Raw genomic sequence first — 15,776 nt, 5'->3', positions numbered from 1 at the left:
GCGTGGCCTTTCATTGATTTTCCAGGCATAACACCATTGGCAGTCAGCAAAACACCGAGCGCCAAAGGCTGATTCTGGGGCTCTTATGCACATAACAGCCATTTACCCCCTTTTGGGCGTCGTTAAGACACCTAATTAGTGGCTTTCGTGTGTTACACTATGTAGAATTGGGGGGGAGGAGCTTAATTAGTTTTCAACCGTGTAACTTTGGATCTAGACAGGCAGAGTCACCTCACTGAACATCGAAGCCTTTAGCAGCAGACAGACGCTTCCATATTTCACCTCATGCCTGCTCTTTCATGGACCTTTGTTCATTTTTCAGTTATATCTGTGTTTTCCTGGCTAAGACCATCTACAGAAATAGCTGGGACAAGTACTTTTCTCAAATTTTAATTTGCTAAAGATATTCTAATACAAAATTACCTGTACTGCACACGGACAACTGCCCTATTTCTCTCTCTCTCTCTGTCCATTTCTAGACCTGAATATGTTGTATTGGGAATCTGACAGTAAATTCAGATTGGAGAAGGAGCAGAAGACGGATCGTGTCCCCAGTGCTAGCGCCATATCCGTGGAAGCCACCTCCTATGCGCTGATGCACATGCTCCAGAGGAACGACATGACTGCGGCCAACAAAATTGTCAGGTGGCTAACGGAGCAACAGAACTACGGCGGAGGCTTCAAATCCACGCAGGTATTGCTCCACATTTGCCGGCTGTAGCTTGGGAACGCGAGTGTCACAGTTAGACCGAACGTGGAAAACTCAGCAGCAGGGTAGGGTGGGATGGAAATTCGTTCACCCATGGGTCCCAGCAGCTGACCTTGGGCCCCTGATGCTACGGATCCATGAAGTTGAAGGTGGTGCTGCTGAGACTGATGGGTATATTTGGGATGCCAATGGTCGAATACTGCTGAAGCCGTTGGACTAAAAATAATTTGAAGCTTTGAAAGAAAGCGATAAAGATAAGGGGTCAGTATTCAAAGAGAGGCTTCTGGACATTTAAATCGCTTGTCCAGGGCGATCCAGTGGCACTTAACCAGATCTGAAACCAGTTAGTTTGTGGGCAGTCCGGGGCACTGTTCCTTCTAAGCTGAGCGGGAGTCCTCCATGTACAGTCCTGCCAGCAGGGGGTGCTGTTTCACTATTACATTTTCAATAGTGAGGGACAGGCAAGTTCTGCAGACTCCAAGGAACCTGCCTGTCCCTAGAGATTGAAAACACACTTATGAATATCAGCCGGGACCTGCGTATAAAGAATCAGCCCTAGATATTCAATGCTGGTCATGTCAACATATTTATAGTTGATCCTTACTGGCAACAGCATGATGGGTTCGATGACTTCCAAGGACCGCTCCCGCCTGGAGATACTTTCTATGTTTCTTTCCATCCTTATCTTTGTGTGACTCTAGGTGACACTTTGATCGACTTTTCTCTGGTTCTAGATGACCTTCTGGGGTCCCTCCCAACTAGGGTTACGATATGTCCGGATTTACCCGGACATGTCCTCTTTTTGAGGACATGTCCGTGCAACCGGGCGGATTTTGCCAATCTGCCCGTTTGTCTGGATTTCTGGACAAACGGGCAGGCTGGTGGGCGGGTCATCCTATAGGACGGCCCGCCCGCCAGCCTGCCTGTTTGTCCAGAAATCCGGACAAACGGGCAGATTGGTAGCCTCCCCTCCCCTTACTTACTACTGCTCTGGTGGTCTAGTGACCTCTTGTGTCGCGGCTCTGATGTCACTCTGGTGTTGGTGAGCTCTCGAGTTTTCCCGAGCTCCACTAGGCCCAGGAAATAGCCGAGCACCCCGAATCTTCACCCGCGGCGACCGCCGTTCACCGAGGGTTGAGCCCCCAGCTGCGGGCGGCCAGCAGGACTGCTGGAACCACGGGGTGACGGATGACCTGGCTGGCTGTGGATACAGAGTCCTGGTGAGCGTACCTAGCCGAGCGGCTAGCTGAGCAGTAACACACACAGTCTTGGAAATAGCTAGCAGGGCGCCTAGCTGCCACGAGGAACAAAACACAGTCTTGGAAGGAGCTAGCAGGACGGCTAGCTGTCACGGGTAACAAACACAGGCTTGGAAGGAGCTAGCAGGACGGCTAGCTGGCACGAGGAACAACACACAGTCTAGGATGAAGCTAGCAGGACGGCTAGCTGTCACGAGGAATAAACACAGGCTTGGAAGGAGCTAGCAGGACGGCTAGCTGGCACGAGGAACAAAACACAGTCTTGGATGGAACTAGCAGGACGGCTAGCTGTCACGAGGAACAAACACAGGCTTGGAAGGTGCTAGCAGGACGGCTAGCTGGCACGAGGAACAAAACACAGTCTTGGATGGAGCTAGCAGGACGGCTAGCTGTCACGAGGAACAAACACAGGCTTGGAAGGAGCTAGCAGGACGGCTAGCTGGCACGAGGAACAAAACACAGTCTTGGATGGAGCTAGCAGGACGGCTAGCTGTCACGAGGAACAAACACAGTCTTGGATGGAGCTAGCAGGACGGCTAGCTGTCACGAGGAACAAACACAGGCTTGGAAGGGGCTAGCAGGACGGCTAGCTGTCACGAGGAACAAACACAGGCTTGGAAGGGGCTAGCAGGACGGCTAGCTGTCACGAGGAACAAACACAGGCTTGGAAGGAGCTAGCAGGACGGCTAGCTGGCACGAGGAACAAAACACAGTCTTGGATGGAGCTAGCAGGACGGCTAGCTGTCACGAGGAACAAACACAGGCTTGGAAGAAGCTAGCAGGACGGCTAGCTGAAACAAGGAACCAGCACAGTCTGAAAGGGACTAGCAGGATGGCTTCAAACAACAAAACGGAAGCACTGGATCCTTTCGGTGCTTCCGTTTAAATCCCCCGCTCGTCCTGGCCGAAGAACAGCTGGGACCAATCCTCTCTGTCCCAGCCGGCAGTGGGCCCCGGATTGGTTCTCCCGTCTGAGGGGCAGAGTTCCTTCGTGGATGCGCCAATCCGGCGCAAGTGGGCGGAGCCTCCTCGCTGGTCCTGCTGCAGCGAGGAGGACGCCGACGCCGGCGCCGCCATCTTGGCCGGCGGATCTCCTTCTCCGAGGCCGGCGTTAGTTCTTCAGGATGCCGGCCTCGGGGCAACTTGTGGTCGCGGCCCTCCCGGCGGCAGCCTTCCCTCGTCGCCCCGCACCCCACGGAAGCCCCAACCTCCTGCCCCGGCCCGCGGACCGGCAGGTAAGGGCCCGGAACGGGACAGTATCCTCCCCGGAAGACCCCTTCCTCCGGGGCCCGGGTTTGAACGGATATCGGGCGTGGAAGGCTTTGATCAGTTCTGGAGCATGAACATTAGCCACGGGTTCCCAGGAATTATCTTCGGGACCATAAGATTTCCATGCTAACAAATAATACAGTCTTCCTCGCCGCCACTTTGAGTCGAGAATCTCTCCTACCTCGTACTCCGGGTCCGGGGCCACTTGGAGATCCTCGGTTCGGGCTGGATGTGGGTGCCACCCAGACTCCCGGAACCTCTTCAATAGCGAGATGTGAAAGGCGTTATGTACTCGTAGAGTGGCGGGTAACCGCAATCGTAGATTGTAAGCTCTGTCGAGCAGGGACTGTCTCTTCATGTTCAAGTGTACAGCACTGCGTATGTCTAGTAGTGCTTTACAAATGATAAGTAGTAGTAGTAGTAGTAGTTACCGGCCCGATTCGTTCTTGAATTGCATATGGCCCCGCATACCGAGGTCTCAGTCTTTGGGAAGGTCCTCGGAGTCTCAGATGTTTCGTGCTTAACCATACTTTCTGTCCTGGTTGGAGCACGGGGGCGGGCCGCCGATGGCGGTCAGCAAAGATCTTGTTCTTGATCGCGGCCTTCTGTAATTGTTCCCTAGCCACCCGCCAGACCTCTTGTAGGTCGGCTATGACTTGATCCCCCGCCGGGTTCATGGCGGTAGCCGGGAACGGTCCTGGAAGCCGGGGATGTCGTCCATATACCAGGAAGAACGGGGACTGCCCTGAGGATGAGTGGTTGCTTTGGTTATAGGCGAATTCGACCCAGGGAAGTAGAGAAACCCAGTTATCCTGTCGTTGGTTGACAAAGGCTCGTAAGAATCCTTTCAGGGTTTGGTTAATCCTCTCAACCATGCCGTTGGTCTGAGGATGGTACGCGGATGAAAAATGATTCTCTACCCCCAAGGCCGTGCACAAGGTTCTCCAGAAGTGAGATGTAAATTGGGGCCCTCGGTCACTGATGATCCGAGTGGGCAGTCCATGTAATCGAAAAATGTGGTGAATGAACGCTTGAGCTAGAGAGGCGGCCGACGGGAGGTTCATGAATGGGACAAAGTGAGCCATTTTAGAGAACCGATCTATTACCACCCAGATCACGGTATGACCCTGGGACCGAGGTAAGTCCGTGATAAAGTCCATGGATATCTCCGACCAGGGACTGGTCGGTACGGGCAGTGGTTGTAGGTCCCCCACGGGGGGTCCTCCTATTGGCTTGGTTCGGGCACATACCGGACACGAGGTAACAAACTGGAGGATATCTCGTCTCATCTGTGGCCATCGATACTGTCTCGTGATGAACCGGAGTGTCTTATGATACCCGAAGTGACCTGCCCATCTAGACGAGTGCCCCCATTGCAGAACCCTTTTCCGATCGGCGGCCGCCACGAATTTCTGGATCGGGGCAACCTCTCCTGTGGCCGCACAGACACAAGCGGGGTCTAACATCGGATGAGTCTCCGTAGTTTCTTCTGGTGTCTCGAAGGCCCGGGAGAGCGCATCTGCCGGGGTATTCTGGGAGGCCGCTCGGAATACCAATTGAAAATGAAATCTGGCAAAGAATAATGACCACCGGGCCTGTCGGGGATTCAGCCGCTGGGCCTCTTGGAGGTATAGGAGGTTTTTATGATCAGTGATGACCGTGAACCGGTGTTCCGCTCCTTCCAGTAAATGTCTCCATTCTTGCAGTGCTAGTTTCAGCGCCAAGAGTTCTCTATCCCCTACCGTATAATTCCGCTCGGCAGGAGAGAATTTCCGTGAAAAAAAGGAGCACGGCTGACGCCGGCCTTCGGGGTTGATTTGAGAAATGACCGCCCCGGCCCCTAGGGCGGACGCGTCCACTTCTACAATGAAAGGTTTCTCAGGGTCGGGGGTCAATAGGATAGACGCGGACTCAAAGGCCTCTTTTACCTGATGAAAGGCCGTTTGCGCCTCCGGCGGCCAATCCCTCACCCTCGCGTTCTTATGGGTGAGCGCCGTCAACGGGGTGGTCAACCTGGAGTACTGGGGAATAAATTGGCGATAGTAATTGGCGAAACCCAGGAATCGTTGCAAGGCCCTCAGGCCCTTCGGTTGAGGCCACTCTCGAATGGCTTGGAGCTTGTCTGGCTCCATCTGTAACCCTCCTGGAAGCAGGATATGCCCCAAAAAGGGTAAGGATCGCTGATGGAAAGCGCACTTACTCAACTTAGCAAATAGATGGGCTTGCCGTAGGCGGGACAGCACAGCCCGTACATGGCCCGGGTGCTCCCGGGGATCCTTAGAGTAAACTAGGATGTCATCCAGATATACAATCACCGTGGAATTTAGCAATTCTTCTAGTACACAATTGATAAGGCGTTGAAACACCGCAGGGGCATTGCAGAGACCGAATGGCATTACCCGATATTCAAAATGTCCCTCGTGGGTGTTGAAGGCCGTTTTCCATTCGTCCCCTGCCCGGATTCGTACTAGATTGTAGGCTCCCCGCAAATCCAACTTCGTGAAGATCTGAGCTCCTTGCAGTTTGTCCAAGAGCTCAGGAATAAGCGGGAGCGGGAATCGATCCTTCACGGTGATGGCGTTTAGGCCTCGATAGTCGATGCACGGTCTTAGGGTCCCATCCTTCTTGGTAACGAAGAAAAACCCCGCCCCGGCTGGGGATGTAGAAGGCTGAATGAACCCTTTCCGTAGATTCTCCTGGATATAATCTCGCATTGCCTTGAACTCTCCTCGGGACAGTCTGTACAATCGGCCCCGTGGGGGAACCGTATCTGTCTTCAGATTAATCGCACAGTCAAAAGAGCGATGCGGCGGTAGTACCTCCGCCTCCTTGGGACTGAACACATCTGCAAAGTCTCTATAAATCATAGGCAGGGCGCCCAGTTTACCTAGTCCCTCCTCGGGCCCCGTAAGTAAGGCCGGACAGCTGCCCGCCCGATCCTTACAACAGTTCTCTTGGCAGGAATTGCCCCAGGTCTGAATCTTTCCCCCGGTCCAGTCGATAACCGGGTTGTGGTATCGTAGCCATGGTAATCCCAGAACCACAGGGTGAATGGTCCGGGATAACACTAAGAATTCGGCTTCCTCCCGATGGTCCTCCACGATTTGCAGCTCCAATAGGGGAGTAATCTCAGTGACCGGCTGGGGAAGGGTAGTTCCCTGGATGGAGGTTATCCGCAGCATAGGCCTCCGGGGAAGCGTGGGCCATCCCATTTGCTGCAGTAGTTCGAGCCCAATAAAATTGCCCCCGGAGCCCGAGTCTACCAGGGCTCGGGTCTGAACCGTGGCCTCCTGCCACCGTAAGGTCACCGGCAGGGTGATCAAGGTCTCTTGTAGGGGAGCGGAGTGCCCCAGGAACCCTCCCCTCAGGGTGCCTTGGGGAGCGCGTTTCCCGACCTGAGGGAACAAGTCCGGAGGAAATGCCCAGCCTGCCCACAATAGAAGCACAGTCCATTAGACTGCCGTTGCTGTCTTTCGGCGGGAGTCAACCGTTGTCGGCCCATCACCATGGGCTCCTCCCCGGGCTCCGTAGTGTCCCGGTTCCCCTGGCGAGAGGACGGCCCTTTGCTCGTCCGAGAGGACCCTCGTACCCACTTCTGCCGCTCCACCCGGGCTCTGGCTCGCTCCCGGAATCGGGTGTCCACCCGGATACAGAGTGAAATGAGGGCATCCAATTGCCCGGGAATCTCCCGTCCCGCTAATTCATCCTTGATTCGTTCTTGCAATCCCTCCATAAAAATGGCCATCAAGGACTCCGGATTCCACCGCAGCTCCGTGGCTAAGGTACGAAACCGGATGGCATAGTCGGCCACCGTACCCTCTCCCTGATGAATCCGGAGCAGTTCCGATGCCACGGAGGAGGGTCTTCCCGGAAGGTCAAACACCATCCGGAACCGGCGCTGAAATTCACTATAATCCTCCAAAATGGGATCATGTTGCTCGTCCAGGGGGGCTACCCAGTCCCGGGCCTTTCCTTCACAAAGGCCCATAATGTAGCCCACCTTGCTTTGGTCCGAAGCAAAGGCCTCCGGTTGCATCCGGAAGGCCAGATTACACTGGTGGAGGAACCCTCGACAACCTCCCGGGTTCCCGTCGTATCGTGCTGGTTCAGGGAACCGAGGTCCCACGCGGAACCCTCCCATACGGGGAGCCGCTGCGGCCCCTTGGACCGCAGCGGCCTGGTTCTGTACCTGAAGCGTGGATAGTTGAGAACATACATTCTGGAGCGCCCCAGACAGGGCATTAAGCTGTTCCTGCTGCTGCTGAAGAACCTTGGCCAGGTCCCGTAGATCAGGTTGCGTCGGCGAGCTCATGGCTTCCGTTTTCTGTCGCGGCTCTGATGTCACTCTGGTGTTGGTGAGCTCTCGAGTTTTCCCGAGCTCCACTAGGCCCAGGAAATAGCCGAGCACCCCGAATCTTCACCCGCGGCGACCGCCGTTCACCGAGGGTTGAGCCCCCAGCTGCGGGCGGCCAGCAGGACTGCTGGAACCACGGGGTGACGGATGACCTGGCTGGCTGTGGATACAGAGTCCTGGTGAGCGTACCTAGCCGGGCGGCTAGCTGAGCAGTAACACACACAGTCTTGGAAATAGCTAGCAGGGCGCCTAGCTGCCACGAGGAACAAAACACAGTCTTGGAAGGAGCTAGCAGGATGGCTAGCTGTCACGGGTAACAAACACAGGCTTGGAAGGAGCTAGCAGGACGGCTAGCTGGCACGAGGAACAACACACAGTCTAGGATGAAGCTAGCAGGACGGCTAGCTGTCACGAGGAATAAACACAGGCTTGGAAGGAGCTAGCAGGACGGCTAGCTGGCACGAGGAACAAAACACAGTCTTGGATGGAACTAGCAGGACAGCTAGCTGTCACGAGGAACAAACACAGGCTTGGAAGGTGCTAGCAGGACGGCTAGCTGGCACGAGGAACAAAACACAGTCTTGGATGGAGCTAGCAGGACGGCTAGCTGTCACGAGGAACAAACACAGGCTTGGAAGGAGCTAGCAGGACGGCTAGCTGGCACGAGGAACAAAACACAGTCTTGGATGGAGCTAGCAGGACGGCTAGCTGTCACGAGGAACAAACACAGGCTTGGAAGGGGCTAGCAGGACGGCTAGCTGTCACGAGGAACAAATACAGGCTTGGAAGGGGCTAGCAGGACGGCTAGCTGGCACGAGGAACAAAACACAGTCTTGGATGGAGCTAGCAGGACGGCTAGCTGTCACGAGGAACAAACACAGGCTTGGAAGAAGCTAGCAGGACGGCTAGCTGAAACAAGGAACCAGCACAGTCTGAAAGGGACTAGCAGGATGGCTTCAAACAACAAAACGGAAGCATTGGATCCTTTCGGTGCTTCCGTTTAAATCCCCCGCTCGTCCTGGCCGAAGAACAGCTGGGACCAATCCTCTCTGTCCCAGCCGGCAGTGGGCCCCGGATTGGTTCTCCCGTCTGAGGGGCAGAGTTCCTTCGTGGATGCGCCAATCTGGCGCAAGTGGGCGGAGCCTCCTCGCTGGTCCTGCTGCAGCGAGGAGGACGCCGACGCCGGCGCCGCCATCTTGGCCGGCGGATCCCCTTCTCCGAGGCCGGCGTTAGTTCTTCAGGATCGCCGGCCTCGGGGCAACTTGTGGTCACGGCCCTCCCGGCGGCAGCCTTCCCTCGTCGCCCCGCACCCCACGGAAGCCCCAACCTCCTGCCCCGGCCCGCGGACCGGCAGGTAAGGGCCCGGAACGGGACATCTTGCACCTTTGGGACAGGAAAGAGCCCCCTCTTTCCTGCCCGGAGCGCTGCCCTGCATGCATCCTTCCTGTTGCTGATCTCGGCGCCGATTCAAAATGGCCGCCGAGAGTTGAAGTGACCTCGCGAGACTTCAACTCTCGGTGGCCATTTTGAATCGGCGCCGAGATCAGCAACAGGAAGGATGCATGCAGGGCAGCGCTCCAGACAGGAAAGAGGGGGCTCTTTCCTACCCCAAAGAGGTCACTAGACCACCAGGGCAGTACTAAGGTAAGGGGAGGGGAAAATGTGACAAGGGGCGGAGCAAGGGCATGAAAGGGGTGGGGTGTTAAAGGGGGTGTGGTGGGGCGGGACATGTGTCCTCCTTTTTGGGGGACAAAATATGGTAACCCTACTCCCAACCCCCTCTTTCAGTGACTCTCTGACAGTGAGTTTGTTTGCAATACTACATTAGTTATGAAGATGAGTGTGGATTCTGGCTTATAGGGAGATTGTTTGAACCATCCTAGATGATGGTGGTTGTATTCTTGATGCCAGTGCTGAAGTTGAGTTGACTTCATGACCTATGTAATAATGACCCTGCATTGTGGCTGAGGGCGAGGGGATGAAGAGGTTGGTGAACATGCTGGAGAATGCCCTGAAGGTAATATTGTGAATCCTCTCCACAGGACACTGTGGTAGCTCTGGAGGCCCTCTCCCAGAACTGGATCAGGACGTTCACCAATGAGGCAGTGAACTTGGGGGTCACCATCACATCTCCAGGGCGGCAGACTGAGAAGAAAATTCTACTGCAGAAGTCCACTAACCAGGTCCAGGAGGAACTACAGGTGAGGGTAGAACCCACCAGACCCTCTTCCTTTAGAGTCAGTCTCAGCCTCCCCTCCCCCTCTTACGAAGAGGAGCATCTTATGATCTTCTTATAATCTTAGAGAAGGACAACGCCTCTTCCTGTCTAGGACTTAATGAAGTATTTCTGGGATGTGCTTGGAAGGTACAGGGTTTAGTAGTTAGTATACTGGATTATAATTCAGAGGAAGTGTTGGATCAGGAGCTGATGACTCAGCACTATGTGTGACCTTGGGGTGAGACATTTTGTCTCCATGTGCCTCAGTTCTAATCCCTGGCTCTGCCACCGACTCTCTGCTTGAGATTCACTATTATCGCCTTCTCCATTTTGGACCTGGTTGATTACACAGCGTTTACCTTAATTAGGCTTTCTCAGTCACCAGAAGAAATTATCAATTTGAGACACTAATTAATTCATCTCTTTTCCAGTTTGGCTTGGGCAATTCCCTAAACGTGGACGTGGAGGGACGTGGGAAAGGCACGCTAACGGTAAGTCTGAGCTCCAACAATATCAGGCCACTAGATTGGTCGACTCCAGGGCAGAGTTTCCACCATGATTAGATAGGCCTTGCGCTCTGATGCTCTTAGAAGTCATTAGTAGGACAATAGAAACAGAGAAAAATGAAGGCAGATGCAGACCATGCGGTCTATCCAGTCTGTCCATCCAAGCTATCTACTCTCCCTTCCTCTCCCGTAGAGATCCCATGTGCTTGTCCTAAGCTTTCTGAAATTCAGATATAGTCTTCATCTCCACCACCTCACCATCCTTTCCATAAAGTATTTCCTCGGTTGCTTCTGAGTCTGTCCCCTTTCACCTTCATCCTATGCCCCCTAGTTCCAGAGCTTCCTTTCAATTGAAAGAGATTCGCCTCCTGTGCATTTATGCCGCATAGGTATTTAAATGTCTCTATCGTATCTCTCCCGCCTTTCTTCCAGAGTCTGCACATTGAGATCTTTAAGTCCATCCCCATACGCTTTATGATGAAGACCACTGACCAGTGCCGTAGTGAGGACGGCTGACACCTGGGGCAGGTCGCCGCTGCGCGCACCCCCCCTCGGTGCGCGCCCTCCCCCCTCCAGAGCGCCCTCCCCCCTCCAGAGCGCCCCCCCGGAGCGCATTCTTACTTGATTTGGAAGCGAGGGGCGGGCGAGAGGGCCGATCCGCCCCCGAGTGCACGTCACTGGGAGCTGCGTCGGCTCCGTTGGTTCCTTGGTTCCTTGCTCTCTCTGCCCCGGAACAGGAAGTAACCTGTTCCAGGGCAGAGGGAGCAGGGAACCGGCGGAGCCAACATCCCCCCAGCGGTGTGCACCCGGGGCGGATCGCCCCACCGCCCCCCCTTCCTAAGCCACTGACCATTTTAGTAGCCACCCTCCGGACCGACTCCATCCTGTTCTTATCTTTTTGAAGGTGAGGAAGAATGCACCGGGGGGGTGGGGCTTGGAGGTGATGCGCCGGGGGGGAGGCTGCACCCGGGGGGGGGGGGGGGGGTGTCGTGCTGCATCTGTGGGGGATGGACGATGCTGCACCCGGGGGAGTGCGCACAGTGGCGATCCACTCCAGGTGGCAGCCGACCAAGGAACGCCACTGATCCAGAGGCACTATCAACTCCTTTTTCCTGCTGGCCATTCCTGTCCTGAAACTGTTTTCTGACTCTGCACAGTTGTGGAAAATCGGCTTTGGTTCTCAGAAGGGTGCAAACAGGTCAACCGCCCGGGGCCTCCATGTATCCCTCCTCAGCTGGTTGGTCTTGGAAAGTCTAACTGGCTCCTCCATGTATCCCTCCTCAGCTGTCCTGGAAAATAGAACCTCCAGGGTGTCACGGTCAGCTGGAGCCCTGCAATACTGCTCCTTTGCAACTGTAGCCATGAAGGTTGAGTGAAAATAGCAGGACTCTGAGGTCCTGGAGCCCGGAGACTGGAATTTCCCTTGTCCTGGCACATCCTCTTTATCTAAACATGAACCTTGTCCTTCCTCTTTCAGATTCTGAAGCTGTACAGGGTTCTGCAGGTGGAAAATAACACCTGTCAGCATTTACAACTGGAGGTTGATGTCAGCGGCGAGGTCAAGTACACCAGTAAGTACCAGCAACACTGCTCCACTCCCCAGTATATCCCAGTCACACTGCACATCCTCCCAATATACTCTGGTAACGTTGCTTCCCTTCCCAGTATGTCTCGGTAATACTAGACATCCTCCCAGTATACCCCAGTAACACTATACATCAGGCTTATCCAACCTTTTTCTATCAGGGGCCACACTTTATATTTTGTAACATTCGGAGGGCCGAAACACGCGTTCACTCACATTCTCTGGAAAATATGATGACATGTTTTAATTGGACTAACATTCCATTTTTAATTAGTTTTCGGAGGCCAAAGCCTTCTTCCTTACATCAGGAGAAGGCTACACCTGTCCAGACCTGAAGGAGGAGGCTTTGACCTCCGAAAGCTATTCAAAACATGTATTTAGTCCTGTAAAAATGTGTCACCTTATTTTCTGTTTTTTTTTTCTTTTATTTCTATTTATTAACTTTTAAAGTAGATTAACACAGCTACCACATTTCTTTGTCCTAAATTAAAAATACAATTCTTTGTTGTCTGGCCATTTACCCTGTCTGTCTGTCCATCCCTCTCTGCCCCTGGCATGCAGCATTGCCCCTGTCTCCCTCCCTCCCTCCCTCCTCTCCCCCTGCACCACTCAGCATTACCCCATCTCTTTCACTCTTTTTCCCCACATCCAGCATTGCTCCTGCCTCTCTCTCGGCCCATGCACTGCTTCTGTCTCTCTCCCCCGCCATCCAGTTTCTCCTCTCTATCTCTCCCCATCCATCATCTCCTCTATCTCTCCTCCTCTCCCCCCTCCATCATCCAGCATTGCCCGTCTCTCTGTCTTCCCTTCCAGCATGTAGCACTGCCCCTGTCTTTCCGCCCCCCCTCCACTGCATTGTTCAGCATCACCCTTGCCTATCTCTCTTCCTCCATCCAGCATTGCCCCTCTATTTCTCTGTCTCCTCCTATGGAGTATTTCTCCTCTCTGCTGCCCATTCAGCATTGCCTGTCTCTCTCCCCACCTCCTATTCACTATTGCCCTGTCTCTCTCTTTCTCTCCTAATCTAGCCTCGCCCTGTTCTCTGTCTCTCTTTCTCCCCTCCTTTCCAGTCTTGCCCTGTATCTCTTTTCCTTTCCACCCATCCAGTCTTGCTTCATTTCTCTCTCTCCCTACCCCTCCCCTCCACCGCCTTCATGCAGCACAATTTTCCTCCCTCCCATTGCACCTCCGCTGGGTCCACACTAATAAATAACCAAGGAAGGCGTATGGGACCGGGTCTCTCTATACAGCGCTACTGCTTCCTGTGCTGATCCCACCTCCTCTGATGAACTTCCAGGACCAGCACAGGAAGCAGTGTCTCACTCTCCTTCCTTGGTTGTTTATTAGCGGGGACCTGGGGGAAGTACAGCAGGAGGGAGGACAGGCAGCGGATTTGTGGGCTAGGAAGGTTGCCATTGGGGTGGGGAGGCTTATGCTCCCCAAGCCTCTTATACAGGTTGTCTATAAGTTCCCCACTATCTCAGTAATGACTAAATACTTTCTTCAGTTCCTCTGACCCTTTCCCAGCCCTCACCTTTTTTTTTCTTTGCCTGCACGTAGTACATAAATTTCAAATACCTCTGTGCTTCCATTTGCCATTTTCCCAGTGTTACACTGATACTCACTCTCTTTTTCTCTCATGCACTCCCCCATAAGTACGTAAGTATTGCCATACTGGGACAAACCGAAGGTCCATCAAGCCCAGTATCCTGTTTCCAACAGTGGCCAATCCAGGTCACAAATACCTGGCAAGATCCCAAAACAGTACAATACATTTTATGCTGCTTATCCTAGAAATAAGCAGTGGATTTTCTGCAAGTCCATTTTAATAATGGCTTATGGACTTTTCCTTTAGGAAGCTATCCAAACCTTTTTTTAAACCCTGCTAAGCTAACTGCCTTTACTACATTCTCTGGCAACAAATTCCACAGTTTAATTACACGTTGAGTGAAGAAATATTTTTTTCTGATTAGTTTTAAATTTACTACTTTCTAGCTTCATTGCGTGCCCCCTAGTCCTAATATTTTTGGAAAGAGTAAACAATCGATTCACATCTACATGTCGTGAGTGGCCCACAGAAGCTCCATGAACTCCACTGATGGGATCCCTGCGACTGATCTAATTACAAGGTTGAGCCATGCTGTGCCGGAAGTTGAAATTGGTCTCATGGTATCAAGTCTCGTGAGACTCGAAACTGCAGGAACAGCCTCAACTTCTGGCACCAAACGACTCAAGCTCACAGTTAGACCAGCCATGGCAGGAAAGCAGGGATCCCCCTCAGAGGACGTCTGCAGGTCAGGCAAATGAAGTTGGAAGGCTGCTATGCATCGTCTCTGTATACCCCACTAACACTGCTTCCCCTCCCAATGTATCCCAGTAGCATTACACGTCCTCCCAATATAACCCAGTAACACCACTCCTCCTTTCTGGTATTCACCGTTAACTCTCGTACTATGTGTCTGATGTCTCAGAGGAGATTGAAGAGGATTATGATTATGATTACGGTGAGGAGCCTGCGGACGAGCCTCTGCCACGTATCCAGTGGTATGACTTGCGCAGGCAGCGCCGGAGCACGGCGAAACCAGAGAAAACCAAGGATAAAAGCGTCTCCTACACAGTCTGTCTCTCGTAAGTAACAAGTCCCTTATGGTTGTCGTGTCTCTTAAATAATAGCTGTCTCTCCTAATACATCCTCTACTCTTTCTGTGTCTTGTGATGAAAATATGCCTCCTATTGGCCATCTCCTGTAAGTATCATATCCTGTACACTGTCTCTTGTGACTAAACTGTGCCCCCTACTGGCCATCTCTTCAGACAGCCCAGAATACAGCAGCCAGACTCATCTTCGGAAAACCAAAATACGAAAGTGCAGCACCATTACGTGAGAAACTACACTGGCTCCCACTCAGGGAACGTGTCACCTTTAAAGTATGCACGTTAGTGCACAAAATCATTCACGGTGAAGCCCCTGCATACATGTCTGACTTGGTAGACTTGCCACCCAGAAATGCCAAAAAATCATCCAGAACTTTCCTCAACCTCCACTTCCCAAAGTGCAAAGGCATAAAGTATAAAGTACTACATGCATCAACCTTCACCTACAAGAGCACGCAACTCTGGAACGCACTGCCACACGACCTATCTCTTTGAAAAAACATACAGCAAGGATTAAAACATATAAATCCCATATACATCATAATAATGCCTCAAGACATTACCTCACGTACTCCACTTCCCCGTACTCTCTCCCACTCAACAATCTACCCACTGATAAAAACTGTCTACCCATCACTCTCTTGCTATTATTCGATCACCGTAGTAATTCCCCAACGCCATATCCTATAGTTTCTATGCCTCAAAGGTGACCGATATAACTCTGTCTTCCTTAACTATTCACAATGTAACCATAATCATAATATAACAAACTGTATTTCTATTATTTACAATGTATTGTAAGCCACACTGAGCCCGCAAATAGGTGGGAAAATGTGGGATACAAATGCAACTAAATAAATAAATAAATAAAAATCTCCTATACTGTCTCATGTGAGTCACTTGCTTCTTATCTAATTGGCATTGCGTCTCCAACAACGTACGTCTATTGTGAATTATGCATCGTCTACAGTACGGCGCCTGTGTCTTACCGCTGACATTGTGTCTCGTGTCTCTCCCATGTAGCCACGACGCGCAGGTGAAGCTCTCGGGCATGGCTATTGCAGACATCACCATGCTGAGTGGCTTCGAGCCCAGCTTCGAGGACCTGAACCGTGTAAGAGGCAGCCCCTCCCCCCCTTTTCTCATGTTCCTTTGTGTGTTCGCCGGTCCCTGTCTTTCCTATCTCCCCCAGGTCATATTCTCTCTGTCTCCCGGCACATAG

General features: G+C 52.8%; 1 protein-coding gene across 1 annotated transcript in view; it reads left to right on the top strand.

Annotated features, from left to right (window-relative positions):
- The window catches only part of LOC115459431 (complement C4-like), a 64,690-nt gene that overhangs the window by 40,365 nt on the left and 8,549 nt on the right, over positions 1-15,776 (top strand). The window contains exons 29-34 of the mRNA XM_030189255.1: positions 480-694; positions 9,634-9,792; positions 10,241-10,300; positions 11,793-11,886; positions 14,372-14,528; positions 15,578-15,668. Of these exons, the coding sequence (XP_030045115.1) occupies positions 480-694; positions 9,634-9,792; positions 10,241-10,300; positions 11,793-11,886; positions 14,372-14,528; positions 15,578-15,668 (776 nt within the window). The remainder of the gene's footprint in view (positions 1-479; positions 695-9,633; positions 9,793-10,240; positions 10,301-11,792; positions 11,887-14,371; positions 14,529-15,577; positions 15,669-15,776) is intronic.

The sequence above is a fragment of the Microcaecilia unicolor genome, unplaced genomic scaffold (assembly GCF_901765095.1).
Source record: "Microcaecilia unicolor unplaced genomic scaffold, aMicUni1.1, whole genome shotgun sequence".
Classification (NCBI taxonomy): Eukaryota; Metazoa; Chordata; class Amphibia; order Gymnophiona; family Siphonopidae; genus Microcaecilia; species Microcaecilia unicolor.
Note: the sequence above shows the minus strand (reverse complement) of the source record. Positions and strands in the feature narration are given on the sequence as shown.